This window comes from Zootoca vivipara, chromosome 8 (genome assembly GCF_963506605.1).
Source record: "Zootoca vivipara chromosome 8, rZooViv1.1, whole genome shotgun sequence".
In the NCBI taxonomy this organism is placed as follows: domain Eukaryota; kingdom Metazoa; phylum Chordata; class Lepidosauria; order Squamata; family Lacertidae; genus Zootoca; species Zootoca vivipara.
This window is the reverse complement of record NC_083283.1, coordinates 23,197,760-23,225,341: the sequence shown is the minus strand read 5'-3', so window position 1 is coordinate 23,225,341 and position 27,582 is coordinate 23,197,760. Positions and strand designations below refer to the sequence as shown.

The window sequence follows — 27,582 nt, the reverse complement described above, 5'->3', positions numbered from 1 at the left end:
CAGATAGGAGAATAAAGAAACTGCCGCGAGGCGGAAGTGGACGCAACGTGGTCGCCTGGGCGAAGTGCAGCGCGCCGGATCCGCAGGAGAAGAGCCTGGCTGACTCCTTTTTCCTTTAAAGGCCTGCTTCATCAGCCCAGCCCAGGCAAGTTTCAGGTAGCGGGTTGTGGGGAAAGGGCGTGGGACGGGGAAGGAGGCTCGCTCCACCGGCTGAATGGTGCTCATGGTGCAGAAGTGACTTGTAAGAAGGCAGTTTCTAACATATCCTGCTCTCTACTCTCCAACTGGACGTCCCACACTAACGCATTTGTGTCCTTGCCTTTTCATTGGCTTGTCCCCCCTGGGGACAGGGGGAGAGGGCATGCTTTGGGAATGGGGAGGAACCAGGGGCTTAATTTTCAGCGCATGTTCTTAAAAATGCATTTAAAATACAGTACTGGAGCACAAGAGCCCCGCTAGATCAGACTTAGGGATGTCTAGTCTAGCCACTAAGAGGCCCTGGGAAGCCTGCAGTTGCTTTGCAGCGTTAGGAAAAACGCATAAAAATAGTTCCCTTGCCCGTGCATTTTTGTTCTAGGCTGCTCAAGAATATATAGCAGACTGTAAATTTTTTAAAGAAAAAATGAGTGCAAATGTTTGCTGTGGCATTGCACAAATTAAAATGGTAGTGAAAATGATGCCATGACTCATTCCCCAGCCTCTTTTGCCCTGATTGGCAGTTGTTAACCAGAATGCTTCTAACACCCAAATTGCTGCTGCTTTTCTTCTATTTACTGCTCCTAAAGTAATTCTGCACTAGAGTAAACAGTATTGTTATACGCTGCTGGTGTTGATGGAAGTGCAGCCCTAATAAGAGAAAGATGCTGACTCGGTATTGGGCGCTGCCTGTGAGAGTGATGGGATGACTCTGCGAAAATGCAGGCAAGTGGGAGGGGAAAACTTAATGCAACATTGTCCACTCCTTGCTGGTACAATGCCTTTGATATTGTTCATTTCATAGTATTTTTATTCCCCCCCCCCCATAAATTACAGACGTAGACATGATTATGTGTTGGTGTACTAAAACAGGTGAAAATCAGTTTCTGGTAGGATGTTGCTGTTAATCATAGTTCTGCAACCATCTTTTTTAAAAAAAGATGTTTGCTTTGTAATGAATCTTTTGAAGAGCTGCAGGTCTTCGTCAGATCTGAAGCACTACATATATTCATTATGCTATTGACCCCACAACTTAGGCACATGTAATTTGTGCACATTCAGCTTTATGCAAGTGGCAAAACAAAACAACAAAAACAAAAAACCTGAAAGGGAAAAATAGCTTTGTCACTTCCACTTTCCATTGAACCCGAAGGGCATTGACTATGTGATTTTGGCTTTAGGCATGATTCCTGAAACATTATTCCCACATGATTTGCAGGCTTACTGTATTACAATGCTAGGTGGAAATGGTGAAATTACATCTTTAGTCACTTACGTTTTGCTACCACAGGAATGTCAAATGCAAAAGAGAAGAAAAGAGCAAAGAAGATGAAAAACCAGCCTACCAATGTGACCTTTACCTTCGATGGTGGGCCAAGCCACAGTGAAATACTCTTTCAAAATGGTGGTGATGAATGCAAGAAACAAGGTAGCTGTTGTGGCTTAGTACAAGTCTAGGGAATCTATGGTCCTCCAGATGTTGTTGAACTTCCAGCTCCCATCTGCCTCAGCCAGTATGGCCAATGGTCAAAGAGGATGGGAATTAATTCAATCCCAAAACATCTGGAGGTTCCCCATCCCCATTTTACTGGTACAGACATCTGAATTGGTACGAATTACCCATGGAACTTTGACTCTAACAAATTTGAGGTAATCTGGAAATAAGAATGAAACCTTAGAGAAGGGGCCTTTTAAAAACAGGGCCAAATTTGACACAGCCCTTGTCCTATTCCACTGGCCCAAAGGAGGGCTATGTGTGGTCACGTAACTTTGAAAAAGGGAAGGGGGGGAAGGAAGGGAGATTTGTCCGGAGAACTTTGTGGTGGTAAGGGGACTGGCTGATTGGTTGAGAAATAGCTCCCTTGTGTGCTGCTTTTGGGCTAGTTGGTCCACTTGTCAAACATAAGGAGGCAGCATTGATTAGTCCCCAAGTTTGTATGCGTGTAGTAGCTTAGCTGGCCAGCAGATGCCTCCAGTTGGGAAAGAAGAGGTTGTGTTTCATTCCATGCTTGAAAAGCAGCGTTGTTGGAGTGTCCAACAGTGATCGTAGGAATAAAGGAGAGAATCCCAAATTGCAGTCCACAGACCACCAATGGTCTGCAGCATGCCTATAGAAATGTAATTAAAAATCTTACAGCATATAACATTGTGTATTGCAGTTACTACAAAAAAAGACCCTGTGAGTGGAATACCATGCACCACCCTGGAGCTTCAATAAACTTCAGCTGGTGTATTTCATTATCACTTGGTGTGGTGTTTAGGTGTTTATGAAGAGGCGGCAACTTAACTCCAGAACTGCTCACTGCTGTAAAATGTTAAAAGTGTTAAAATGTGCTGTAAAATGTTAAACGCTGTTTAGATAAAGGAAGGATTGAGCTTTTAAACGTATCAAAGTGATAGGAGAGTTGTTGCCAAATTCTGGAATCAATTTTCTTTCAGGGCTATCGATATAGGTTGTAGTAGGCTCTTAGTTTGTGACTTCAATCAATTTACACGGTAATTCTTCTTTGACTTGCCAACAGATCTGCGTTCTGACACCTCACAACAGGGCTTTTCACAACAAAAAGCTTCCTGTGAAATGCCCAAATATGTCACAGGTAAGCATACATGAACAATTAATATCACTCAACATGTCTGTGTTAAGATGTCAAACTAACCTATTTCTTAGTGCAATAAGAACAAGCAAAGAGAGCCACAGACTCATCTGCACAGCCACTGAGGAGGAGTTCAGAGATTTAAATTTATAATTACAATTAACTGCAGACTTTTAATAATCACAGTTCTTCTTCCAGCAATGTTTCAGCATTCTCCATGTTCAACCTTAATTTACATACCCATAGTTTTAAGAGATTTTAAAAAGAGATTTAATACAATTTATGAACCTCATTGCTGCCAAGTGGGAAGCTGCCCTCATTTAGTGCTTTCAGGTGCTAAACAAATCTCTCTTTATTTCAGTGTCTCCTTTTGTTCAGGCTCGTGCCGCTGAAATAAAAGCTATGCTGAAAGCTGTTACGCAGAAGTCTTCCAACACTTTAGTGTTTCAGTCTCTACCGAGACACATGAGGAGGCGAGCTATGAGCCACAATATCAAACGACTGCCCAGGCGACTTCGTGAGCTTGCCAGAATAGAGGTGTGTCTTTAGCTTGTTTTCCCAGTTAGCTTGCTGGTGCTTCCGTGTAATAGTTCATCCCTGTAAATAACCTTTCCTTTTGTGTGTGTGTTGCGGGGTGGGGGGTGGGGAATGTAATTGCTGCTGCAAGGCATGGCAGGCCTCTGTGGGACTTCCCCCACGCCAGATGGTTTCTCCGTATTCTTTGGCAGGAGGGCTTAGACGGTAGTGATAGGTCACTGTGCTGTCTCCAATATAAACCCCACGAGTCCCTGTGCCCTCCACCCTAGATCAGCGTTTCTCAACCGCTGTTCCGCGGCACAGTACTGTGCCGCGGGACGCTGGTTGGTGTGCCGGGAGATGCTGGCGACGAGAAGGGCGATTTGCTGCCCTGTCACGTGACTGGCGGCTGCCATTGGGGCGCTGACCCGCCGGAAAGGAAGCCGGCCGGGTCACGACGGGGGCGGGGCGAGCGCAGCTCTCAACAGCCACCACCGCGGCTGTTTGTCTCGCTCTCGCTCCTCTTGCTGGCGGCGCCCGGGAGTTTTTTGGTCGGCGCGGGAGTGAGCGGCCTCTTCGGCAAGGAGTCCTGCAGAAGGTGAGGTGCTCTTCTTGCTAGCCCAGGGGTCGGCAACCCGCGGCTCCGGAGCCGCATGTGGGAGCCTCAAAAGGGAGCCTCACCAAGAAGCCCCAGCCCACACAGACAGGGACCGATCGGAGGTCGGTCCGTCGTTTGTTCCCTTCCGCTGCAGAAACTCCGCCGCCAGGGCTGCGCGCACGGGGAGAAGGCGGCGAGTGGCTCCGCCAAGGACATAATGCAGAACAGACCCGCAAAGGAACCCCTCAACAGTCTTTTGCCATTAAACTCCAACTTTTACACCATGCACTTTTTGCACCCGTGTGTGTAATGATTACGTCTCCCCTCCAAACTAAACTAAATATAGGGCGGCACAGAGTTGGTGTGCCGCGGGATTTTTTTTCATAGAACAAGTGTGCCGTGGCCCAAAAAAGGTTGAGAAACACTGCCCTAGATGATAATAATAATAATTTTATTATCTGACTGGGTTTTCCCCAGTCACCCTGGGCAGCTCCCAACAAAATATTAAGAGCACAATAAAACATAATAATAATAAAAAAATCCCTGTGCAGCGCTGCCTTCAGATGTCTTCTAAAAGTCATGTGGGTGAATTGAATTGGGTTGCCTTCTCTTTGGGAAACAAATCCAAGGGGGAGAAACCATTGTTCCCTTGTTCTACCTATGCAGACAGAGAAATTTGAACATCAGAAGAAAGAGCTGTCAAAGAGCAAGTGCCGTAAAGCCAGGCGGCGCCATACAAACTTGGTGGTGGAGTTCAACCGCAGGCAAAAGAAGAACGTGTGGCTGGAAACGCACATCTGGCATGCAAAGCGGTTTCACATGGTGAAGAAGTGGGGGTACTGCTTAGGAGACAGGCCCACAACCAAGAGCTACCGGGCCTGCTACCGGGCCATGACTAGCCACTGCCTCCTTCAGGTACTGTGGCTTTTGATGCCTTCAGATTTGGCAGGAGAAACACTTCAGCTTTTTAAGAAACCAGACAAGCTCCAGAGCATGTCCTCTTGGGGGACTCGATCCCATAGACTGTCTTTCTCCTTACTGTTCTAAAGCACCTGTTGAGTGGAGAAAGAAAATGAAATTGGCTTATCGGTATCTGTCTGTTTCTCTGTACCATCCTGTCCTCATATTTTCAGTATACTGGCTGTTGAGTCCTTGTTAACATATAATAATCTGCATATCTAAAGCTAACTCAGCTTTTGGTCTTCATGCACCTCATAAGATAGTCAGAGAATGTTGCTTATCAACAGATGAGATAGATTTTGAGTAGTGCTTCTATCCACATTTTCTAAATGCTTGCCATGCTTCTGCAAACTCAGTCTCCTGACATGTGAATTAGTCTAGAAGAATGACTCAGTTTTTTAATAAACAAAACCCATCATTTTCTTCTGACCTCTCAAGCATACCAGCTTTCTCTTTCCCAGCTTAAAATTCAATAGCTTTTCTTTTACATCAGGATTTATCTTATTATTGTTGCTTGGAGTTGACTGGAAAAGAGGAAGAGCTGCTTACAGCACTTGCTCGAATGTGTAGCATAGATGCAGGTAATATTTCCTTATTTCAAAATGCATACATTGTGAATACCAACTGTTGGGTTGGGCATGGGCGCCTGCTGTCTAGGGCTGGGTGGTACTAAGTATGCACATTTAGTATTTTTGCAAAATACAACCACATATTATGCAAGGGGAAAGGGCATAATGAAGGGCTAGGTGTATATTTACTGAAATAGTTATTTGCACTTTGCATTATTTGTTCCTTCTCCTCCCACCTAATTTGCTGAAAATCAATTATCTATTTTGCTGTTGAGTGTAGTTTAGCTCCACTGTGACATAGATGCCTGTGATCAGTGTGGCACATTAGAAGTTTGTAACATAAAGCATACTGTGACTTTCGCAGCAGTGATCACTTGTGATGGCCATGTTGTGTTTAGAGCATCCTTCCAGATACATCTTCCAAAGTTGTTCTCCCACACTGAAGCAATCCTCCAAACCATGGTTCCCGTTCATGTTTGGAGGAGTGGTTCAAACCATAGTTTGCTAGCTTGTGTATTGCAGTAAACTCTGCTTAGAACAAAAGGCAAAATAAGGAATTAAATCAAGAAGGGGGTGACGTATAAGCATATGCATACATGGCTTGTTCAAGATTCTCCAAACTGTTGTTTGGACTACAGTGGTACCTCGCAAGACGAATGCCCTGCAAGACTAATTTTTCCCAAGATGAATGAGTCTTGCGATCTGAAGGTGACTCGCAAGTCGAATTCGTTTTACGAGAAATTCATCTTGCGAATCTCGGTTTCCCATAGGAATGCATTGAAATTTAATTAATGTGTTCCAATGGGCAAAAAAATTTTTTCAATGCATTCCTATGGGAAACTGCGATTCACAAAACGATTTTTTTGCAAAACGAATTGACTTGCGGAACGAATTAAATTCGTCTTGCGAGGCACCACTGTATTGTCCTAGTGTAACCATAGCCTGTTAATCATTTTATGTTATGTTGGTCTGTGAGGGGAAAACAAAACAAGTCTATAGTTAATCAGCTAGAAGAAATTCTTGTCATAGCTAATCAGGACTAGTTTGTTTAGGAAAAAAACAACACTAAGCTGTCATTTCCTTTCCATTCCCAATACAACTTTAGCAGGATAAAAACATCTTAAGAAGGTTGATTGTGGACCTGGTGTGTGACCAGCTCTGAATTCTTTAAAGCAAGAACTTACTGTAAGGAGCTATTCTCCCCCCCACCCCCATGTTCCATCTCTTAACTCTGCCAGTTTAGACTTCGGAATGCTACTTCTAGATGTGGTCTCCCAGTTACAAAGGTTATATTATCTTTCTAAGGGGGCACTATTTTCTTGAGCATTTTTAGCCTGTCTCTTCTCAGGGCCAACATTTGCAGCTATTCCTTGTCTATCTGGGAAACGGCAGGGTGCTCTCACCATGTACCAGGCAGACCAGTATCCTGCAGGTGCACTCGGTCCGGTTACTTTCCTTTGGAAACCCAGAGATGGGACTGATAGTACTTCCGAAAACAGACAACTGTGGATATGGACCCACCCTGTCTTTAAGCAGGTACAAGCCGTTTCTTTTCTTTTCTACCATTTATAATTCATGTACAGTGGAACCTCTGTTTACTACTACCTCCGTTTATGAACACCTCCGTTTATGAACGCCGCGGACCCGGAAGTGTTTACATCCGGGTTCCGTGGCGTCGGATGCGCAGATGCGATCTGCGCAGCTCGCACATGTGCAGAAGCGCTCTATCGGTGCTTCGTGCATGCGTAGAAGCGTGCCTTCGGCGGACGAATGCCTCGGCGAGCGAACGCCTCCGCGGAACGGACTGCGTTCGCAAACCAAGGTACCACTGTAGTAAAAAAAATCCGTGTATTAAAAAGCTAACCTCTTGTGAAGGGGAAGTAGGCCTGAAGTGGAAGCCTTTCACATGATTTATTCCCACTAAAAAAAGGTCAGAAAGGTCTTGTGGGTGAAGGGAGTGCCTGAACCCTCCCTTTAGGACAAGTAGAAGATCAGGGAAAGCTGTCTTTATACCAGGTCAACCTGTTTGTTCAACTAACCTAAGGGCGGAAGCTCTCTCCATGAATTCGAGCAAAGGCCTTCCACTCAGCCTACCTGAAGCTTTTAGCCACAGATGCCAGGGGTTGAGCCTGGGGGCCTTCTGCACAGGCTGTAAAAGCTGAGCTAAGAACTCTGACATTTTGCCTGAGCAACTGTTTCATCTTACGTGGTACTGGCGAAACTAGATTTGTAGAAAGTGCTTTCTAAAAAGAGTCTTACATCAATCGTTTGTCGGGTCATTGAGATCTTTTTAAATATAAAAAGCCCCTTTATTCTTTTGACAGCAGGATATGCTACTGAGTGGGCTTAAGCTCCGTCTAGAGGGCTGGCAAACAGAGAATGCGGAGCTAGAAAGTCCATCTGCCGGCCCTCTCTTTCAGCTGCTTATTTCCAAGGGCGCCGCTGTAAATCTCTTGCCTGAAACCTGCATAAAAGATGGTGGCCTTCACATTTGATGAGCCCTTTTCCCTGCTTCCCATTAGGAGATCTTGGCTGAGTTAAAAGCAGCCTTCCGGTGTTCTGAGCCCATGGAAGTCTGTAACCCTGAACCAGCTGAGATATTGCCTCGTGAAGAAAGCCAGTTGGCTGTTGCTGAGGAAGTTGGCCAGAAAAGGAAGAGGAAAGACAATGGAGGCGAAATGGCTGTCCCAGTGAAAAAAATTATTGGCGATGGCACCAGAGATCTCCACCAGTCCTATCGCTGGACATCACAAACTACTGGAGTTGTGATAAGGTGCTTGTTTGGTACTCTTAACACATTTCTCATTTATAGTCTAGTCAAGTTGCTTCATTATACAAAGGGATGAAGAAGAACTTTGGTAAGCAAATTGGCCTAATCTGCATCACCTGAACTAGGGCCCCATTTTCACTATACATTCAAAACAGTGTCATGCCACTTTAAACAGCCTCTTTAAGCAGAAATAATCTTGGGAACTGTAGTTTGTTAAAGGTACTGTGAATTGTTATAAAACCCCTATTCCGCTCAAAGAGCTACAATTTTGAGTAGCTTAAAAGTCAATCCCTCTTCCAAAGAACTCTAGGATTTGTAGCTCTCTGAGGGAAATAGGAGTCTCCTAACAACTCTCAGCACCCTTGACAAACTACAGTTGCCAGGATTCTTTGTGGGAAAGTCATGGCTGTTGAAAGTGGTGTGATACTGATTTAAATGTATAGTGCAGATGGAGCCTAATTATCCAGATAGGACCATAATTCTCCTTTGCATTTTACGCTCTCCAAATTTAGCAGTGATGAAATATTTCAGGGTAAAATAATTTAGAAATGCATGCAATGGAAAATACAAACTTAGATCTGTGCATATTTTGTGATAAAATACAGTTTTAATTAGGTACTGAAATAATTTTTCAGATTTTTTTTAAAAAAACCACACAGATGAATGCAAAATGTGACAGAACAGATTTATGAATCAGACCATGTGAAGTGGACACAAACTGGAACTGGACTAATTCATCACCCCTGACTTCATGTTTTGACATGTAGCTTTTGTCTCTTCCAGCGACCTAACAATGGAGATTCTCAGATTTCGGTTAATTGGTCCCCTTTCAAACTGCGTCCTTACGGAGGCACTCAAAGCTGCTTGCGTCCATACTGTAAGCTGATCAGCAATTTTCATGCTTGCTTTTGTCATGTGCTCAAGATCGTATTGTTGTTATTGCATTGCTGTAGTCAACTGTTAGAATCTATTATTGTGGTACTACACATGTTTGTACTACATTAGCATATGATTCCCAACTCATCTAGAAAGGTTTGGGGCAGGCATCCCCAAACTGTGGCCCTCCAGGTGTTTTGACCCACAACTCCCATGATCCCTAGCTAACAGGACCAGTGGTTGGGGAAGATGGGAATTGTAGTCCAAAACATCTGGAGGGCCGAAGTTTGGGGGTGCCTGGTTTGGGGCATCATGTGTTAGTCATACCACTGGCCTAATGTTCTGGACCTCCATATGATAAAATAATAATGGATAATGCCTAGAGCTGTATAATGGATAGAGCTGTATAGTAAGCCCTCTTTTAAAACTATAGTCAATCACAAGCTTTGCTTGCAAAAGATCCCAGGTTCAATTCCTGGCATCTCCAGGAAGGGCTGGGGAAAACCTTTGGGTAGCCCCTGCCACTTAGAATAGACTGGTGGTAACCAACATGGTGGACTTCATCTCCCATCAGCCCGGCCAGCATGGCCAGTGGTCAGGAATGATGGGAGTTGTAGTTAACAGCATCAGGAGGGCACCATGTTGGATACTCTGGTATAGACAGTACTGAGCTAGGTGAACCAGGGGTCTGGCTGCTTCCTGTGTTCCAACTGCAAGAGAAATTCTGTGGCAATCTTGTGTGCATGGTGGTAGCAGAAGCAGAAGTTTATGGCTCTCTTTGGTATGAGCAGGAAGACCAATTGACTTGGTTACGCCAGGATGCTGGATCATTACTTCTACTATGCGCTGGTGCAAACTCCCTTGCTCAGTACTCAAAACCACTCTAAAACACTTGAGTGCTTTGGATATATTTTGAGTTGTACATTGCCATCCTTTGGATTCGATTCGTAGCAATCGTCACCAAGCCTTTGACCACACTTCATGGAAGTCTTGGCATGTAGAAGTTGGTTCTCTAGGAGACAGTTACACATACCGTGCTTCTCATAAAAATCAGACGTACCTATAAAATAAGCCATGGCAGGATTTTCATGCGTTGACAAAATATAAGACATACCCCCCAAAATAAGCCGTAGTGGTGGGAGCAGGTCTGGATGGCGCCATGGAAGAGGAAGGTGCCTGTCGGCGCCCGGAACCGGATGCTGCTGCCCCGCCAAAACGGCCAGCAGCGTGCGCCACGTGGAGCCCCGACCCAGCAAGAGCTGCAGCGCGTAGCACTCCGAGCCCTGACCCGGCAGGATCCGGCAAGAGCCGCAGTGCACGTTGCGTCGAGCCCCGGTTGATGCAAGCTTTAATTGCATGCAATTGCTTTCACCCCCAGGGTGCTTGGTGCAAAAGTACAATATTTATGCATGGTTGATGCAAGCTTTAATTGCATGCAATTGCTTTCATCCCCAGAGTGCTTGGTGCAAAAGTACAATATTTATGCATGGTTGATTAAAAAAAATAAGACATCCCATCCCCTGAAAATAAGCCATGGTGTGGTTTTTTTTGGAGGAAAAATTAAATATAAGACGGTGTCTTATTTTCGGAGAAACACGGTATGTCCATTGGCAGTCCTTGAGGTAAAAGGGGAGGAACTGAGCTTTGTAGCAGCGAATTACATATTTCCCCCTCTTACCTTACGTGTTGTGATTGGTTATCTAGGAAGTGGAGCCTACAGATTCTGAAATCAACAGTTGGTGGATAGATAATTGCAGAGATCCTGATCTGGTGTCTCTTCATCGCCGTCAAGAAGCCATCTTTGAATTGTTGCAAGGTAGCATTCTAGCCTTCTGTTTACATGCTTCATATACTTGCTGGTGTACATCTGATCTTGAAATATCAAAATGTAATACAGGTGAAACTCGGAAAATTAGAATATTGTCGAAAAGTGCATTTATTTCAGTAATGCAACTTAAAAGGTGAAACCAATATAGGAGATAAATGCATGACATGCAACGCAAGATATGTCAAGCCTTTATTTGTTGCAATTGTAATTATTTGTTGTTAGGCAGTTCAATTATAAATGGAATGTAATTAATGAAATGCAATAGCGATGTTTATTTTTGAATTATTGTAACTATTTGTTTTATTACTGTGGAATTTCCAAAAGAAAGCATTTGTAAAAATTAAAAGAAAAAGAAAAAATAATAAGTTGCATTACTGAAATAAATGCACTTTTTGATGATACTGTATTCTAATTTTCCGAGTTTCACCTGTACTTGTCGGTAAAACTTTTATGTTTAAAGGCGCATCCATTTTATGTGTTTAAAGGGTTAAGTTCATCAGACGTTCCATCAGGTACTGTACTGGGTTTGACTGTGGGGGATCCTCGAGTGAATTTGCCTAAAAAGAGGTCGAAAGCCATGCCAAATCCTGAAAGATATCAAGGTAAAGTATCTCATCTAATATGTGACTGTAGAGCGTACATCGGTCTACTTTTATGTCAGGTTAAGTTAATGTGTCTTTATTAAGCATTAGCAGAGAGTGCCCAGGGCTACCTGGGAATTTTTAGAAACCAAAACGTATTGTGATTTTTAAAGGGATAGTGTAGTGAGTTTGGACCCATCATGCTAACAATTGGGCGGAGTCATGCCAAAGTCACGTTTTAGTCCACCATCTTGATTCAAGATGGCTGCCACCCAAACATTGATAAAGACCACTTAACCTCACCTTGGGAACCTTTGTAGTGAGTTTCTCCGGGGAAATCTCAAGAGGTAGCCAAACCTATAGAGAACACGCAGGCAAACAGGCAAACCATTTCCTAAAACATAGAGTATATTCCAGGGAGCGTTGCTCTTATGTCATGGCTTTTTAGGGTTCCATTAAACATACCAAATAGATGCACACATCCTATATTAATGCTCTGTAGAGAATAATGGCAGTTGCGAGGAAGGGACTTGGCACCAAACTGGTCTTGTGCTCAATGGAAGCCTCTGTTAAATGGTACAGATGATCCAGGTTCGAATCCTGGCGAGGCCAACAGGTGCTATACCTCAAGATGCAACACTTCATTTCTACGTGCTTGTATTGCCTACAAACATACACTTCAGAAAAAGTGTTAAAGAGTTCTCCACATATAACAACCGAAGGTTTGGCTTGCCACGCTAATTTAGCCTTAGAAATATTTTTCTGTCATGAGAGTAAGAATCAGAAGTTCCATAATTATTTCACTTTTCACCATTTCTTTGCACACAAACAATTATTTTTCAGTAATGGGGCAAGTTTGGGGCAAAGGGAATCCCTCTGAACACACATTTCTTTTACCTGTCTACATTTGGCATCTGCTTCACTTAGGCTTATCTACATCTCTCCCTTTTAATATGGATTTAACTGCTACAGACAACTGGCCCATCAAACCAAACAGTATATTCTGACTTGAAGCCGCTCTCCATTTTGTTATGTAGGGTGTATCTCTTAGTCCTGGGATCCTTTACCCGAAGATGCCAGGGATTAACGCTTGGATTTTTTTTTCTATTTGCAAAGGATGTGCCATGATGTTGAGTTGTGGCTCCTGCTCCTGGACCAAACCATAAGAAAACCCTAAAACTTTGGTTCTTTTCTTCTACATTATAAGGTCCTTCTCCACTTGCCAGGGCAACATTGTTTGGTGTTTCCTAATAAAGTGCTTTTCAGCCATAAATATGCACTCAGGTAGCCGTGGTTTGATACTTCCAGTTGCTTTGGTGTAGATTCACAAATAGCCCTGTGAGAAACTTTGGGTTGTGCAAGGCAGTGAGGGACACGCCAGCCCTTCCTAGCCTGTGTGACTCTGCTATCTACCATAGCCTTTCACTATATATGTTTGTGAATTTAATAACCCTTTCTGTTTTGAGGCATTCTGCAGGCAGTGCATGCCCATAAGGAGTGCATGCAAGCTAAGGCTGATGGCTGAAGAACAAAGGGTAGCAAGAGAAGATCTTAAATGGATGTATGTGGGGGACCAGCAATGGGAGCCTGGATGGCTGAAGACTCGTGTTTGCAAACAGATGCCACCTAAGAAAGAAATCTTAAGGAAAGCTGGTGCTTCTTTTGGATAGTGCCCCACAGCTCTTCCCCTGCATTAGCTTAGGATTGTGTCCAACAATGTCCTGTGTGGGAGTCTACTCATGAGTATAGGAAAAGGGGAAAAGAAAGACAAACGAAGAGAGCTTTTGACCAGCAAGAAGCCCAGAGAGAGAGAGAGAGAGAGAAAGAATGAAACCTCCTCCTCTCCCTCCAGGCTATTTTATTATAATCAAGGTGGCAACCCAAAATTCAAACGCTCCAATAAGATCCTAGTACAGTGAATAATTAAAAAAGCTATCCTGAAATCCTACCCCCTTCCAACATCTCTCTTATTAATACTACAAAGCATTTCTCCATGCATACATGTAAACAGGAAAGAGGAGCAATAGGAATTCCTGAAAGGATTAGGCAGGGGGAACACCAGGAAACAGGTTTTACCACCTCTAGGATCTACATCAAAGGCTTGTTTACAGAAAGAAAAGAGGAATGCCAGATGCCCTTTTGGCCAGATCTGTAGTAAGCATGTGAGACAAATGCTTAGCCAAATGGCTTGTGTCTTGCATCTTAGGTTGAAATGTGATTTACCAGGTACAGAGAAATGGAGAATACAAGCATCCCAAAGAGCTTATCCAACAAATCATATATTCTATAACCCAGGTGGAAAAAGTCTGATCAAGGGAGCCACGAAGCTCAGATCATCCTTTTCGACCACACACATGATTATACAGCTATGATTTCTTTCAATAAATCCCTGGGATGGTACAGTCCTGCTGGAAATGGGAGCCCACAAAACGTAATGTTGGCCAACAACTTGGACGACTTAAAAAGAGGATTAGAGGATTCATGGAGGAAAAGGCTCTCAGTGGCTATTGACCACTCAGATTATGTTCTCTTTCTGTTCTCAGAGGCAATGTGCCTCTGAACCTGGTTGCTGGGAAGCACAGGGAGAACACTGTTCTGCTCAGGTCCTGCTGTCAGGTTTCCATAGGCATGTGGTTGTCCACTGGCAACAGGATGCTGGCCCTGATCCAGCAGGGTTCTTAATATTGTTACTCAGAGGAGGGCCATTGAAATTAGAGGGATGAGTTAGCCATGTCCCTTAATTTCAGTTGGTCTCCTCTTGAGTACAACTGGCAATGGATACAACCCATAGTCATGGAGGAAACATTGATTTGGTTTTCTGTATCTTACATATTAACTATAATTATTTAGTAGTTCATTCTCTTACTTGGCACGCATGCTTTTCACATTCTTAGGGAGGCATTCTATTCATTAAGGTTCTGCAATCTCCCTTAAAATACATGGTGGAGCCAGGATTTCTTCAGGTGCAGTCATTTGAAGATTCATTGCCCCCTGTGTTTTGGGCAAAGCGTTCCAAGTATCGCACATGAAGTTGGGTACTTTAGGCAGGGTATACTGATTTGCTAAGCACGTCATCACAATCTAAAGTTTCCTTTTGCTGGAATAGCTATTACAGTGGAACCTCGGTTGCCGAACGCTTTGGAAGTTGGGCACTTTGGCTTTCAACGCCAACAACCCGGAAGTGAATGTTTCCATTTACGAATGCGCCTTGGAAGTCGAATGGCTTCCAAGGTGCGTTTCTCCATTTTTCAATGGATTTTGCCAACCGGCAATTGCACCTCGATTGCCGAACGTTTCAGAAGTCCAGCGGTCTTCCGGAACGGATTGCGTTCAGCAACCGAGGTTCCACTGTACTAAAAATAAGAAGGGTGACAATGGGCCACAGGCATATCCACCTTTCAACAGAACCATTCTCTTAAACACATGCATCTTTTGGCACCACAATTTCCCCACTCTTCACCCAAAACCTAATACCAACTATCTGCATGGCATATGAGTGCACACTGATCCTGTCACACAGTTCCTGAAGATCTGTAGATAGGAGTGAAGGGGTGTTTAAATATTCTCTTAGAGAGTGGCGCTTGACTCTGCAGTGAGAAAATAGTGCATCAGGCTTGGATCTCATTATGCTCGGGCAGGAAAAGGAGAGCAGTTCCAGAACATAAAGTACAAGGGGAACTCCGAAATCACCACCTTCACATCAGCCTTTAAAGCAGGGATGGGGAGCCTGTTGTTGCTGCTCCCATCAGTCCAAGCGAACTTGGCCAGGTGTTAGGGATGATGGTAGCTGGAATCCATTAATATCTGGAAGACCACAAGTTCCCCACCCATGCTTTTAAAGTGAGACTGTGTCTTATAAAATGTTGCTCCCTCGCTTTAGACCTCTGTAAAATTAGGACTATTGCCTACAGCTCCAACTCCTAGAAGGCTTTAACTTCTAAGAGTAGAACTCAAGGTTCATTTCTCTCTGTGCTGTTAAATGTGTGTTTGCTCTTTGTACAAAATACCCCTTTAAATGAAGTAGCAAGGGTTGCTATGCTCCTAAGATATTCAGCTAGTTTCTCGTGGATTATGAACTGAAATTGTTAAGGTTAGAAGCTTTGATGATCTTTCCACAACTTGCTGTTCTGCATTCCCCTTTGTATGCTCTTAACCTTTTAGTGACAACAGGTTCCTCTTTTTTTCCTTTTCTTTAGAGGATGAAAAAGTTAAGCAGCTGATCTTGGAAGGGGTGCCAGCAGAGTGTGCGCAGAGCTTTCTTTGGGACCAGAAGGTCCGCAAGAATGTCACAGAAAATAAAATGCCAGAACAGGTAACCTGTGCATCAGAAATTACAGTGAAGCAGTTGGATAGAAATGTCAGCCGCTCAGTGCAATTACTTTGAGACTTGTCTGTTTCAAAATCCTGCCCAATTTCTTTCCAGCTGGTGAAGTGTACCAGAGTAGGCTTGGTTTTCTAATTTCAAAATGTTACCTCATCATTTACTCTCCATCTCTAGTTACATAATTTGCACTTACATAGGGCAATATCCAGCTAAACCATTCTGCTGGGGCAAGGACTGACAGCTGACAAAACGGACCTTTCCCTCCCTCCCTCCCCTCTCCCTCTGTGTCTGCTCTGGAGTGTTAGGGTGGAGGGAGGAACCCCCATCACAGACTTAGGGGGCACATGGTTAGAGGAGAGGGAGGGGAAGTTTTGTTGCACAGCCAGAAGTCTTTGTTCTTGCAGAAGTGTTTAGTCGGATACTGCCCGCAGGCAATCTACTGAGTATATTTTATAACCCGCCTTTCTTCCATCAGGACCTCAAAGAAGTATATGTGAGGTTCCTAGGCGATCTCCCATCAAGATGCAGACCAGACCTAGACCTGCTTGGTTTCAGCAAGGTGGCTGGATCCTGTGTCCCGAGATCTGTAAACATGGAAATGGCATCATAGCAGACACAGTTTTGTTTGATATAGATGGGCGACATGTCAGGCTCTTATCTCTCATTTCAACAGTGATTTATAAACAGTTACTAAACTACAGAGCCATTGGCAGAAAGAAAATCAGATCAGGCCTGCAAGTTGCCATATTCCTCTACTAACACACAGGAAACGTACTGCATTAAAGAAAAATTGTTGTGTTCCAGGAATAGCTTACAGTGAAGCTTTTAATTATGGCTTAATAAATTGTTTTAAGGCAAAGATAAATTTAAGTCCTTACAATGCAGAATAAGAATATTTTCTTCTTCTGGTACCTCTTTTTTCTTTTTTTAAGCAACCCTTTGTGTGCTTTGTCTGTCCCCTCTCATCCCAGGACTTGAATAATCTGAGAAGCAAACTCTTGGTGCCTGGATCACGTCTTGACTTAGGCCCCCGAGAATCCAAGATTCCTATACTCCTGGTTCAGCAGCCTGGAAAAATGGCTGGAGAAGATCGACCAGGATGGGGTAGTGGCTGGGATATTTGCTTGCCCAAAGGTTGGGGCATGGCTTTTTGGCTACCTTTTGTAAGTTATGTTTCAGATTGAAAGACTGTGGGTAATGAAATATAATTGCTGACTAACCTACCTTTGCTCTTCAGGACGATTAAGACATTTTTAAAAATGCACGCACCCTGACAGCTCATGATGAAATTAACTCCATGTTTTCTACGAAGTATCCCATGGTGGTTTTATGGTTTTATATTGATACCACTTCTGTTCCTCCCGTTCTGTTGGAGAAACAGAGCCCCACAGGCAATGGAAGCTGAGCATCCGCACTAGATTCACTTTCCTAAAAGGACTTGCAGCCCCTCCTCTCCCAGCCTTAAGTGTTCAAAATGAGGATTCATTGCAGGCAAATCTGCTGCCATGTTTTCATGCAATCCAGAAAAGCAGCAGTAACTTTAGTTTACGGACCTTTCCTCCTGTTCTTGCATTCTCTTAACTTACAATGGTATAAATGGTTGCAGAAGGAGTTTTTATATCGCATTGCCGTCCCTATGCCTAGATCCCGAGGCTACAAAATGCAAACCAAACGTTGAAACTGCTGTGGATTATTAAAAAAAAACCCTCTTCGCAATGAAACCGGAAGTAGATTATTTGGACTGACCTGGGCAGTTTCTAAGAACCTTGTCAATACAGTATTAGCTTTTCTTACAATTTGAAGCTTCCAAGCCTGTGGAACAGCATCACTGAGATACAATGGCCACCTGATATCTGTATCTTCTGAAAAACGATGAAGACTTTTGTTCCAGCAAGCTTTCCCACCTCGATGAAAATGTCCTTCCTTAGGTGTTCATTTTGTTTTGTTTATCTTCAGATGCTGTTTGTACTTTTAAATTGCTTTTATGGCCTGTCTCTAAATCGCCTTGTTTCTACTTTTAAATTGCTTTTATGGCCTGTCTCTAAATCACCTTGAGCCTTACGTAAAAGGCGACTCATAACTGCTAAATACATAAAAGTCAATCTTACACATTTGTTTTATAGCTATATCGAGGTGCACGTGTTGGGGGATTGCAGGAGGCTCTGAAACATTCCCTGTATAAGAGAACACCGCATATCCCACACGATTACCCGGACTCTCCTCCTGCCATGCAGTTCGCCAAAACATTGGAGAGAAATCTTCTTGAAAAGTTTAAGAGGTAGGTGTCTGAGATGCACCTGGGAGCTTCCTCCCTTACCTCAGCCAGTACATGTGGTATATATTCAGATTAAAGCTTCAGAAAAATTACCTTTCCTTTTTTTGGGGGGGGGGTCCTTTTTAATACTTTATTGACAATCTTATACAACAAATATAGTATACATCTTCTTTAACTAGACATGAGTAGAAATCTTATAAACGAAACAACCACCATGTACAAGTAATACTCCATTTGTTAATAAACAATAAACTTCATTTATATTTCTACTATATCTTGTTTTCTTCTCTGTTTATTAACATAGATTAAAAAAAACAAAAAACACACATAATTGGACTTCCTATCATTTACCAATGTGTATTTTCCTTCTGATGATAAATATACCTAACATTATTAGCTTTTCCTTTTTTTCCCTTTCTAATACATTCTTAGAACAGTACTTAACCTTTGACTTATTTCATTTATATTTCATTGATCCAGGGTCAATCAAATGCTGCCATAGACTTTATACCACTGTTGTGATTTCGTAAATATCTCTTATATTTTCCCCATTTTTGTGCGAATGCTTGCCTTATGTTGCCTCTCAAGCTGTTAGTCTACATATTCCTGTAACTTGTTTTGCCAATCCATTATAGTTGGAGCATTTCCCCCTTTCCAGTTCATTGCTATCAATGTTTGGGCTGCTGCTGTGGCATATAAAATATTTCTCTTAAATTTTTCGGAATGTCATTGCCTATGATGCTTAGTAAAAAGGTCTCTGGCTTTTTTAAGAAAGGTTAAACCCCCCCCTCCCCCAAAATCTTCAGCTCGTCATAAACAAAAATTACCTTTCCGGAGGCAGTGGGAACGTGACAATTTAGGTCACAACTCAATACGGCAAAAGACGCGAAAGCACTTTCCTCCAGCCAATAATTTAGGGAAATAATTTCTTTTAATCTAGCCAAGTTTTTTTTAAAAAGAATTTACCGTATAAGATGACTGGGCGTATAAGACGACCCCCAACTTTTCCAGTTAAAATATAGAGTTTGGGATATACTCACTGTATAAGAAATACAACCCGGCGTACAAGACGACCCCTGACTTTTGAGAAGATTTTCCTGGGTTAAAAAGTAGTCTTATACGCAGGAATATACTGTATCCTTTTTACCAATGTAATTCTTGGCAGTTAGGCAGTATATAAATAAATTATTATTAATAATAATAATTTTGTATTTCCCTCTATGTTTTGCTGCTTCTAAATGAGGAGTTTTTTTCTTTATCATAGGCGTCCTCCTGCGAAAAGAGCCAATTATGTTAAGCATGGGACCTTGGCACCATTCCTCTGTCCCTGGGATAAGCTGAACAGAGATTGGGAGGCCCGAAACGGAGCTTTTGCAAAACATGTGCCCATATCAGACCAGGAGTCTTGCGCACCTGAGGAACAGGCATCTTGTGGCCCCAGCTCTGGAGCACCTGCGGCTGAATCACCTGTGGCTGTCAGTTCAGAACAGCAAATGGAGATGAGCTCCCCAAACATGCAGGTGGAAGAAGAGAGAAAAATGATGGGTCTATGCAAGAGAGATGAAGCTGCATCAGGTTGGACCTTCTGTGTTCTCAGGTATGCACACCAAATCAATTCCCCCACTGACCATAGTGGGAAATCAACTTTCGACTCATGTGAATCCATACATAGCGATTCTGAGTGTGCAAGCTGTTGCCTTGGATCCCCAAACTTCGGCCCTCCAGATGTTTTGGACTACAATTCCCATCTTCCCCGACCACTGGTCCTGTTAGCTAAGGATCATGGGAGGTGTAGGCCAAAACATCTGGAGGGCTACAGTTTGGGGATGCCTGAGTTAGATCCTTGAGTACTTCATCTTCTGAGGCTTACACTGGTAAGACGTGACAAGCTTTAGAAGCTGTTCTGCTTATGAGATGTCTTACGAACTACCTGTGTACACAAATGTCCTCTGCACTCTGGAGCTTTTAAAGGCTTGTTTCAAATGAGTGTGGTCAGTTAGCACCTGATTGTTTCAACAGGCTGAAGACAGAATTGTAGCAATTGGTTCTTAAAGAGGAGTCTCTTGCCCTGCAAATTCCCATGCTTATATTTTCTGAGTGGCGTAGGAGTGCAAGAGTCCTATATTCAAAATCCAACTCTACTCCAAAACGTACTGTGTGACCTTGGGCCACTCTCTTAGCCTAAAATGCAGGGTGAAAGTTAAGCTAAAAGGTGGACGGGAGCACATTGTATGCTACCCCTGTGCTCCTTGAAGGAAGGGCATGATAAACACATAATAAATGCAGTATTTAAGCTCTGAACAAAGTTGTGCAGTCTCCATAAGCTCTTCATCATCCACATAGAGAGAGACAAATAGCATCTTTACAGATACTGTACTTTTTCATAGCAAAACATCCTATATCAGGGGTCAGCAACCTTTTTCAGCTGTGGGCTGGTCCACCGTCCCTCAGACCATCTGGTGGGCCGGACTATTTTGGGGGGGGGGGAATGAACGAATTCCTATGCCCCACAAATAACCCAGAGATGCATTTTAAATAAAAGCACACATTCTACTCATGTAAAAACACCAAGCAGGCCCCACAAATAGCCCAGAGATGCATTTTAAATAAAAGGACACACATTCTACTCATGTAAAAACACGCTGATTCCTGGACCGTCCGTGGACTGGATTAAGAAGGCGATTGGGCCGCATCCGGCCCCCAGGCCTTAGGTTGCCTACCCCTGTCCTATATACTTACAATGAGTTCATTCTGCAGGTATGGATCCTTATGTGGCATGGATCCATGCACCCAAGGGAAGGCAGAAGTACACAGCCCAACAGGACAACAAAAAAAATCCACCAACAGCATACAAATCAATATGGCTAACCTGATCCAAAACACCCACTCACACACGAAACAAAAACCACTACAGCCACCCACAAATGAATAACCATACCCTAGACCGACCCCAACCTCTCTCATCACCAAAGGAACACAAGGAAACAACAGAGAACCTGCACAAGCGACGCTGACACCCCCCAACGTATATTAAGTAAAATAGAAACACCGTCACCTGACCCCCCCATCTCCCCCATCTACTTCTATCCCCCTCTTTCTTCCCAATGTCTCAACAAATGAAACTGACTTGTAAAGATGTTATGAAAGACATTGCATATATTTCTGTAACTCAAGAAAACCTTTAATAAAACAAACAAAAAATAAAATAAACAGCCCATTGAGACTTGAGCAACCTCAGTGACCACATACAGTTGACTAACTACAGGAAAACAAGGAAGGGGAAATGGAACGGTGTTCCCTGGCAAAGGGTGGGAATTCTGTACGGGAGCATTCCATACTGCAACATTACGTTGCAGGGCCCACTTGTTCTGTACTCAACTGCAGGAAAACATAACTTCTTGTTGTATCTTTTTCAATAGGAGCAGAAAATTATTAAGGCAGGTATCGGTCTGGTGCCAGCCAACACCTGGGAGAAATCGGAGGCTCCAGCGCCTTGTTGCCAGGCCAGATCAGAAGGATCTGACTGAAGATGCCCTCCTGCCTATCTTTCAATGCTATCCCAGGTCACTGGTTTGGGTCAGCTTGTCCCTTCTCAAAAAAGGTAGCCCAGAGTTACACGCAATGATTTGCATCCCAACCAAAGGAGATTTATTGCAGCTCAGCAAAGACCAAGACTACTGTGGTCCTCGGGAACCTAAGCACAGCGACAGATTTAAGAGCAAGATGCCGAAACGAAAGGGAAGGAAAAAGAGGCAAGACGTCGGGAAGGCCACAGACAGCAATGCCTTGAATACAACGAAGGCTGTGCCAACGGAACATAAAGATCTGGTTCTGGGCTTATGGCCAAACCCTTTGCCAGATCTTACATCACACTGTTCCAGAGTCCTCTTGGGATTTGTCACTCAAGGGGACTTCTCCTTGGCCTCCGGCTGTGGTGAGGCTTTAGGGTTTGTTAGTCTGACAGGGCTGCTGCAAATGTTGGTGGGTCAGCCAGTGGACAAGAAAGGGCTTGTGGTGTTAAGAAACCCAGCATCCCTACAATACAGATTTGCTAGGCTTACGGTTGAAGTCTAACTTTGGTTGGAACCCATTGGCATTCAGAAGTACCAAAGACGCTTTTCTCTTGAACATGTACAGGCATCTTAATTTTGAGTCAGAGCTTCTGAAAACACCTTATCTTTGTGCGTATGTGACATGAAGTAGACTTTAAAACTATTCCATATTGTGTTCAATATCAAATATCTCTTCCATTGCTTAGTCACACACACTAAACATCTATACTTAAACAACAAATGCTAATTACTTTTTTATGTTTAAACCAGGTGTGGGGAATCTTTGGCTCTCTGAATGTTGCTGCTCTGTAACTACCATAATTGGTCATGCTTTCTGGGGCTGATGGAAGTTGTAGTTCAGCAATTCCCCACATTGGTGTATACTATCTTCTCTTCCCCCCCCCCCTTATACAGATTTGCCTCAACTAAGGAATTCTGCCCCCGTCCCCTTGTAACATGGTGGTTTTGGCTGCACATTTCAGGCTTACAGTGGCTTTTGGGGCCCATAAATTTAGCAAGTAAGATTTTAGGGTATTTAAGATGATACTTTTTCTGGAACCACGGTATTCCCTCATGTTTCAGTTAATACTGGAAGAATTTCCCCCAAATCTGCCCCTCCCCCTATCCCCCGGATGTCGAATTGAAATAATGTTAATAAAGCCATGGTAACTGCATGAAGGGTTGGCTCCCTCACCTTAGCCTCAGCTTTTCTGAACAAATTATACAGTGCAAGTGTTCCGCTTTGGACAAAACTCCTTCACTTATTCCCGAGAGAAGATGGCTTGACTTGCCCTGTAAGCCACACTGCCTTTTATGATCAAGTAGAAGAATCATGTTAGAAGAATCATGTTACCTTCACCTTAAATATGAATTTATTGCGAGAGGTGATATTCTGTAATCAGTAAGTATACTGAAACACATAGAAGGCAATAAACTTGCTCACAATATAAAAACATTTGTCGTAGTGTTTTGACCTCCTGTAAATATAGAAGCGGCTTAGTCATGCTGGCCACATGACCTGGAAGCTGTACGCCGCTCGGCCAAGAACGTGAGATGAGCGCCACAACCCCAGAGTCATCCGCAACTGGACCTACAAGTCAGGGGTCCCTTTACCTTTTAAAGATAGATAAGGTTGGGAGCCCCCTGTTGGAAATCATGGAGAACTGCTTCCAGTTAGTGTGGACAGATGGAGGAAAGTTCTGACTGTGTATAGCAGATTCCTATAGTTTTGGTATTGGCCATGCTGGTTGGGGCAGATGGGAGTTGTTGCCCCCACCTATACCTGAAGGCTCCCATCTTAGCCACCCCTGCCTTAAATAGTAACCTAATAGTGTGTCTTGTTTTGGATACATACTTAATATTCCCCAAACCAGTAGATAATTGTTGCACCTGTTGCCGTATTTTTAGTTTGCTTTACCATCTGGTGAATGCAAACTTCAAAAAATATTACTTTTCATTTTTTGAAAAAACGATAACTCGTCTACGTCAAAAGATGCCATTTCAACAAAGAATTCCTGCTTGAGACAACTAAGCAAAAGTCAAATCATAAAGATTTTTTTAAAAGGAGAAAGGAAGGAAGCACAGTTTCATCTCTTGTGTAACCTGTCTGCTAACCTTTCTTTGTTATAAAATTGTGGTGGGGTCATAATTCATTGACAAAAAACGCAACAGCAGGGCCAGATAAGTTCCAGTTCATCAAAATGAATGTAATGGTATATTGGTTCTCGAACTTAGTCCATTTGACTCCCGAAACCATTCCAAAACCAAGGCGTGGCTTCCGATTGGCTGCAGGAGCTTCTTGCACTCAAGCGGAAACTGCATCGGATCTTCGGCTTCCGAAAAACGTTCGCAAACCGGAACACTTCCAGGTTTGGGGTGTTCGGGAGCCAATTTGTTCGACAACTAAGCTGTTCGAGAACCAAGGTACCACTATATGAATATTGAAAGTCAACTGTTCTTCCAGGTGTGGAACTATCCCAAATACTATTGTATATTGTCCAGCCTGGGTTGATTTAAGTCTTCAGGTATCCCCTCATTTGCAGATGGCGCTGCTGGACCAACAGTGTCAAAGAGGACCAATGTTGAGTAACAGCATCTTCCATCCTGGAGTATAAGATAATGAGACTAGTTTAAACTATAGGAGCTACATGCTTCTAACTGACATTATTATTATTATTTATTTTATTATCATTTTCCTCCAAGGAGCTCAGGTTAGCTTACAATACATAATTCCCTCCCTCCTTTTTTCCCTTCAAGCCTTTGAGATAGGTTGTGCTTGAGAAATGTTGATTGGCTCAAGGTCAACCAATGAGTTTCATGATTGAGTTGGGCTTTGCCTGGGCAAAATAAAGAATAGCAGCTTCTGGCAACTCAGCACAGAGACACAGTTTGCACACCACATTAAGCCAAACCATGGTGAGAATTTGTTTATTTAATTATTTAATTCGCATATTGGCATTTATCTGACAATCACAGGACGGTTCATAACACAAAATTACAAAATGAGAACACAAAATACCTAAGAAAACAAGCTTAACTGCAAGCCGTAGTCGAGATGATGCTCTAGTCTAAACCAAGTCTTGGCTTATCTTAGCATTGTACAGTAACAAAAAGGATTGGGGAGAAACAACAGGTTTGGCTTTGTTGTTGTTTAGTCGTGTCCGACTCTTCGTGACCCCATGGACCATAGCACGCCAGGCACTCCTGTCTTCCACTGCCTCCCGCAGTTTGGTCAAACTCATGTTCGTAGCTTCGAGAACACTGTCCAACCATCTCGTCCTCTGTCGTCCCCTTCTCCTAGTGCCCTCCATCTTTCCCAACATCAGGGTCTTTTCCAGGGAGTCTTCTCTTCTCATGAGGTGGCCAAAGTATTGGAGCCTCAGCTTCAGGATCTGTCCTTCCAGTGAGCACTCGGGGCTGATTTCCTTCAGAATGGATAGGTTTGATCTTCTTGCAGTCCATGGAACTCTCAAGAGTCTCCTCCAGCACCATAATTCAAAAGCATCAATTCTTCGGCGATCAGCCTTCTTTATTGACACAATAAACACCATTCAAAAATCCAGTATATAAAATACACAACCTTTCAGCATAATAATAAAAGGAAGGGCTTGATCTAACTGACTTCCTCTGAAAGAAGTCCAGGGCAGCTTGTATTTCAGGCTTGCTTAACATCAAAAAGCTTTTAACTGTAGAAACTGAAGGTTTTGCTTTGGCAGGTTTTCAACGGCTTTAAGGTACTTAAGTTCTCTAAGTGGCTGCTGTGGACAGTGGAGAAACAGGGGTTAGTGCTATTTGTCTTGGGAGTTAAATAATTCAGATACTGATGTGCTCTGGGTGGATTAATTGCTTGTGGGGTTTCTCAAAGGCCGCATTTGCCATGCTTTGTAGACTCCTTAGTTCCAGCTAGATGTCCTCCTAATTAGCTGCTTTGCAGAAAAGACTCTTTGTTGTGTGCTGGGTCACTGGCACTTCCATGTAGCTCATTAAGGGACATTTGCCATTCCTTTGCTAAGCCTGACACAGTGCACCTGCTTGCTAGACAGGAAGCAGGTTGCGGCAGCTTAAGGAGCTTACAACTGGTTATTTTGTGGTGGTGTCTGGTTCTTGGGTTTTCCTTATTTGCAGAAGCCACAGCAATAGTCTTGTTTCAAGTAACAGTGCTGTCAACATTAAAAATGGCCACAAGATGTCCCCATAGGAAAAACAATGGCTGGTTTTGAGTCGATAACTCGTCTCATACCCATGTGCAAATAATAAAAACCTTTAAATAGGCTGAGCGTGTTTTTCTCAGGTCAGCAATGATGGATTTCAGTCAACCTTTTGAATTGTTTCCCATTCAAAGACAGTTCCAAGGCTCTTTATCATGTTTGTTTTGAACTACCTCTTTTTCATTCTTCCTTTTTTAAAGCCAACAATTTTTATTGGCTTACTAGCACGGGCTTTGGTCTACAGAACACAGTGAGATAAGTCATTAACGATTGCCAGTGGTGAGGCTAATTACACCTTGCTTCTTGATTCCCTAAAGAAGAACGGAAGGATTTTCTGTTGCCCTGACTATCCCTTAAGCCAGGGATGGAGAGCCTGTGGCCCCTTGAATGCTGTTGGACTCCATCTCCCATCAGCCCCAGCGGTCAAGGGCGATAGGGAATGACATTTGGAGACCCGCAGGTTCCCCAGCCCTGCCTTAGCACATAGCCTCCTATATTTGGCTCACGATGGGCAGCTCTGCACAACTTACTGGCTGCCAGATATTGTTGAACTCCAGCTCCCATCAGCCACAGCCAGCATGGCCACTGGTCAGGGATGGTGGGAGCTGCAGAGCTGGGACCATGCTTCCTTGGCTTCTGCCTGTCCTGTCTCTCCACATGTAACATTTGTTCCTTTAGCTGCACTTTTGGCTAATTGCAATAAGTAAAGCCTGGAGTGAACATAAGAAGACCCTGCTGAATCAGGCCAATGGCCCATTTAGTCCATCTTCTCACAGTGGCCAATCAGATGCCTCAACTTCAAGAGCACTCTCCCCATCTGTGGTTTCCAGCAACTGATTGCTTCTAGTACTTCAAACCATTGATTTGGCAATTGAGGAAGTCCTGGTGCTCTGTTTTCTCCTGTTCTTTGGTTGACAGTCCAGATTTACTAGTCGTTATAACATTGTTAGGGATGCGGGTGGCGCTGTAGGGACGCAGGTGGCACTGTGGGTTAAATCACAGAGCCTAGGGCTTGCCGATCAGAAGGTCGGTGGTTCGAATCCCCGCGACGGGGTGAGCTCCCATTGCTCGGTCCTAGCTCCTGCCAACCTAGCAGTTCGAAAGCACGTCAAAGTGCAAGTAGATAAATAGGGGAAGGTAAACGGCATTTCCGTGTGCTGCTCTGGTTTGCCAGAAGCGGCTTTGTCATGCTGGCCACATGACCTGGAAGCTGTACGCCGGCTCCCTCAGCCAATAATGCGAGATGAGCGCCGCAATAATGGTCAGGGGTCCCTTTACATTTACCTTTATAACATTGTTATCTAGATTTAAATGTGGCATAGGAAGCCTAGAAAAAAAATGACTGTTTCAGTCTCAAATTTTGCAGTGCTTGCATCCTGGTGTCTCAAGTGTGTGCATCTAGGTTTCCAGCAAACCATTGTCATTTGGATCCAAGTTAATTTTATACAGTAATCTGGTGTGGATTTTGATAGGTTAATTTACCATATTTTTTTCACGCTCTGTATGTTGCATGGCTCCCCCTGTCCCATTTCATCTCGGGGAGCTGCTCAACCTGTACTTAGAAACCCAGGAAATACATTTAACCAGTTATTTAGATGCCATAGAGATGGTGCAGGCCTTGGGGTCAGATAGTTTGGTAAGGAGGTAGCATTCTCCCGAATTAGCACTTTGGCTCTTGGGGGAAATACAAGCTTCGGTTTTTGCAAACTTTGCTAATATATCCTGGTTTCTTTTAAA

At 43.5% G+C, this 27,582-nt stretch overlaps 1 protein-coding gene across 2 annotated transcripts; it reads left to right on the top strand.

The window, feature by feature from the left end:
• Window positions 1-21: 21 nt before the first annotated feature.
• Window positions 22-23,550, top strand: POP1 (POP1 homolog, ribonuclease P/MRP subunit). Of its 2 annotated transcripts, XM_035125919.2 has the most exons (16): window positions 22-145; window positions 1,487-1,624; window positions 2,718-2,792; window positions 3,151-3,326; window positions 4,570-4,818; window positions 5,357-5,444; window positions 6,781-6,968; window positions 7,955-8,205; window positions 8,986-9,079; window positions 10,783-10,894; window positions 11,392-11,508; window positions 15,684-15,799; window positions 16,783-16,974; window positions 17,935-18,089; window positions 19,351-19,683; window positions 21,506-23,549. In XM_035125919.2, exons 2-16 carry the CDS (start codon window positions 1,489-1,491, stop codon window positions 22,158-22,160), a joined length of 2,937 nt encoding a protein of 978 aa, XP_034981810.2. In that variant the 5' UTR covers window positions 22-145; window positions 1,487-1,488; the 3' UTR covers window positions 22,161-23,549. The 2 variants fall into 2 exon arrangements, with proteins under 2 accessions (XP_034981810.2, XP_060133676.1); XM_060277693.1 differs by lacking the exon at window positions 22-145 and having other exon boundaries at window positions 1,563-1,624; window positions 2,635-2,792; window positions 21,506-23,550.
• Window positions 23,551-27,582: the final 4,032 nt, after the last annotated feature.

Coding starts and splice junctions, on each gene's coding strand:
- POP1 (XM_035125919.2), top strand. CDS start 1,489: ATGTCAAATGCAAAAGAGAAGAAAAGAGCAAAGAAGATGAAAAACCAG. Junction 3,327..4,569: donor GTGAGCTTGCCAGAATAGAG/GTGTGTCTTTAG, acceptor CTACCTATGCAG/ACAGAGAAATTTGAACATCA. Junction 15,800..16,782: donor AAAATAAAATGCCAGAACAG/GTAACCTGTGCA, acceptor CTCTCATCCCAG/GACTTGAATAATCTGAGAAG.